The 3,499-nt window shown below is 35.2% G+C and overlaps 1 protein-coding gene across 1 annotated transcript; it reads right to left on the reverse strand.

The window, feature by feature from the left end:
• Positions 1-663: 663 nt before the first annotated feature.
• LOC136225768 (uncharacterized) lies at positions 664-3,090 on the reverse strand. Its single transcript, XM_066013878.1, has 3 exons — positions 2,924-3,090; positions 1,429-2,834; positions 664-972 (listed from the first exon to the last, which is right to left on the reverse strand). Exons 2-3 carry the CDS (start codon positions 2,691-2,693, stop codon positions 729-731), a joined length of 1,509 nt encoding a protein of 502 aa, XP_065869950.1. The 5' UTR covers positions 2,694-2,834; positions 2,924-3,090; the 3' UTR covers positions 664-728.
• Between the last annotated feature and the right edge of the window lie 409 nt (positions 3,091-3,499).

Consider the following 3,499-nt stretch of genomic DNA (forward strand, 5'->3'; position numbering starts at 1 on the left):
CCTTATTGTACAAAATGACTCCATATAAACCATATGGTAACAACTCCTATTTACTCCTCAATAAAATACAAATTCTTTAACTTAATCTTTACCATTTTCTAAATGAACACCTATAAAAATATTACCAACAAAATATTTTTTAGAAAATTGAAAGAAAAAATCAAACTAGAATTTCTATTAATTATATGAATAACATTAGATCATTAACGGTTGTAAAATAATATATTCCAATAATTTTAAAATTAAATCCAATCCTTATTTTCATATAAAATCAATGTACGCTGAAAACACGTAAAAAATATCAATTTAACACCCATAAATCACAATAAACACTCATTTCAATGACTCATAGATCTGTCACTGTAACCAACAAAATCATGGATCCGTTATTGTAACCAACAAAGTCGGTACATCTACTAGTACACATTCCATAAATTCACACAAATGATAGAAAAAAATAAACATCAAAGGTAAATACACAATTAATGTACACAATAGAATTAGTTAATTATGTCAAAATTAATCAAGATTAAATTTCTTGATAAAGGTGTGCTTTTGCGCACACACATACATACATACATTAGTTTATATAATTTTTTTTTTTTTTTAACAAGTGTGGGGGGTGTGAGTGGAAATAGAGGATGGAATTAAAACTACATGGGGTTGGTTAATTAACATAATATATATGGTAAAAAACATTTTTTTTTCCCATTGTCAAAATAATTTAATTACATAACCTCATTGCAAGTAGTAAGAGGAAAACAAGTGTCTTCACCTCCAGTACTCCAAAGAAAATTAGCATACTTTGATGCATAATAATGGCTATCTGGTGCTGCTTCCATTGCCTGCTGATATACTTCTTCTGCATTCATTAAGTCTTTCCTTGCTACCCATAAGAAATCTGCGTATCGGCTAAACGTCTCTGCGTCTGATGGCCCTGACATTATCGCCCGTTTGAAACACTCCTCCGCCCTATCACACCATCGAAACAATCAACTTTAAGTGAAATTCTACAATATTTCTATCAAAACAATCAACTTTAAGAGAAATTCTACAGTATTTCCAGAGCAATCATCTTCTTATCGTTAGACGTGGAGTGAGTGATACACATTTAACGACAGGTTGTTAAGCTGCCGCTTTAAATGTAGTACAATATAGTAATATATATTTAGGGACGGTGGGAGGGAGCATAGGGTTGTTGCAGCATCCCGACTCTTGAGAACCAATCGATAAATAATATAAACAAACGGACTCCATAAAAAAACCCCGCTTTATCATTACATTTTCAATAGTGTTTATTAAACGGAATTGGAGGTACGAGACCGAGATATGCATGCATATCTCGGTCTCCTACCTCCAATCTCTGTAAAGTTCAAGAGCTTAATCTGGAAAATTTGATAAGTAGAGCGAGGATATTCGGATATTCACCTGTCATAGTCGCGGCGGACAAGGTATAGGAACTGAGCATAATTCAAGAGAAGAAGAGGGTTATTTGGATCTTCAGCAACACCCATTTGATAAACAAGATCAGTTCTATGAAACTCCATATAATCATCAGGTTCAATCTTAACAGACAATGATTTCACAAGATCTTTCATAGTATCCTCATCCAGTTTAGGCTGTCTTGCTTCTTCTCTCAACACTAAAGCTTCCTTCTCAACTGAATTCCATAGCTCCAACTCTTGTTCTTCTATCATTTCTTTATTCCCTGAAATCTCAATTATCTGATCAACATTAACCCTCGGATAACGATACCGGATCTTCGAATCGAGCCCCGAAAACCCCTCTTCTACACTCCCTGGAATTGCATTGCAAGCTAATTTCTGATAACTGTTTGCTGCATTATTATCTACCATTGAATGGACTGTGAAATTCGCTAGAAGAAGCATTACATACACCATTAAAGTTGGGGTTCTTGAAAACACTTGTTGAAAGAGCCAAACGAATGAATCATTCATCTCTTTCTGGAATTTTTTAATCACTGCTTCTAAATCTTCCCTGTAAAGTTTTCCCTGTAATGTTAAAGCATAGCTTTGAAGCTCTCGGATTATAAACGCCATTGATGAAAACGCCTTTTTCACTGAACAATACGCGAAATCTCCTGCATCTGCAACACCTTCTTCCCATTTCTGCTTCCTCCCTATCATTCTCAATGATAAAGGGATATCAAAGCTGTTAGCTTTTCTCTGAATTGTCATCTTCACAATCTCGTCGCGCTCCGGCCATTCGGGTGGTTCCGGCTGGATTCCGAGCAAATTAGGCTCGAGAAATTCAAGCTTTGAAGGTAAAAATGACATGGAAGAATAGTATGAATCATGGGATTTCTCGTTGTTCTTGATTAGGCCTGAAAAGCTACAAATTTCTGATACTACAGTAATATCATTGTTGATTATATCCTTTTCATCATCGAATTTTTGCTTCAACTCTTCGATTTGTTTGGTGAATTCTTCATCGAAAAACTGGTAAGAATCGGCACTGCAAGATCGTTTGAGACCGGAGCTTTTGAGGGTAGCAGAATTAGAACGGAAAAGGGTTGTAGAACGCCCAAATGAATGGGCGAAAGCCTGATTTTGCAGGCTTATAAATGAGGACAAAGAACTTGATCTTGCCCGCAATGTTTTCCGGCATGACGATAAAGATGGGGGAAACGAAAGGTGTAAATTTTGCAGGCTATGAAGACTTTCTAATCCCATTTAAGGTGCAAAAATGGAGGTTACAAAAATGGAGGCTAAACCCTTTAATTTAAATGTAAAAAATCTCAAGAAGCTCGTGCAAAAATCTTGCCTTTTTGAATAAAATCCAGAAGTTCCTGTTGCTTTTTAGTTCAATCCCACCTGAAATTTCACAAAAAGGAAACTTTATAAGTCAAAACAGAAACAAGAAAAAATAAAAAACAAAACTTTATTTCTCCGGTTGAACTTACCGGTGAGAAATCCGGACAGAAAACTAAGGATTCTAAACGGAAAAATCAGTTTTTCCTCTTCAAGTTTCAATGAAGGATCGATAAAGAGAGAGAGAGATTGAGAACAAATTAATAATATTTTTTATTTTTGGAAAATTGAAGTAAGGAAAAAAATAGTAAAACCAAAATTTCAGTGATCTCTATTGGGGTTGTTACACAAGGTGAAGCTTTTTAGGGGTTTCGGTTGAACAATGAAAGTTTGGGACACGTGGCGCTTTCTGAGATTATTTTTAGTGAAACGAGCTTTGATTTGTCGTAACCAGGGGTTGACGTGGCAGGAGGTGGGACACGTGGAGGGGCTTGTACCGAGTCGTGTGCTAAAAAGGGCACGGTGAAAGACACAATAGAAAGGTTCACGGGGGTTTGGACACGTGGTGGAGTTTTTAATTGGAGTTTTGTAGACTTCTTATTTTTAGGAGGAAAAGGAAATGCTATAAAGAGATATGGTGAAAAGGAAAAAAGAAAACAAAATTGTACTTAAGAGTAATTTTATTATTACTTTTTTTTTTTATGGAGAGAGTTTTGTTTTTTTTTTTT

This window comes from Euphorbia lathyris, chromosome 4, assembly GCF_963576675.1.
Source record: "Euphorbia lathyris chromosome 4, ddEupLath1.1, whole genome shotgun sequence".
In the NCBI taxonomy this organism is placed as follows: domain Eukaryota; kingdom Viridiplantae; phylum Streptophyta; class Magnoliopsida; order Malpighiales; family Euphorbiaceae; genus Euphorbia; species Euphorbia lathyris.

Coding starts and splice junctions, on each gene's coding strand:
- LOC136225768 (XM_066013878.1), bottom strand. CDS start 2,693: ATGGGATTAGAAAGTCTTCATAGCCTGCAAAATTTACACCTTTCGTTT. Junction 973..1,428: donor GTCCGCCGCGACTATGACAG/GTGAATATCCGA, acceptor ATGGTGTGATAG/GGCGGAGGAGTGTTTCAAAC.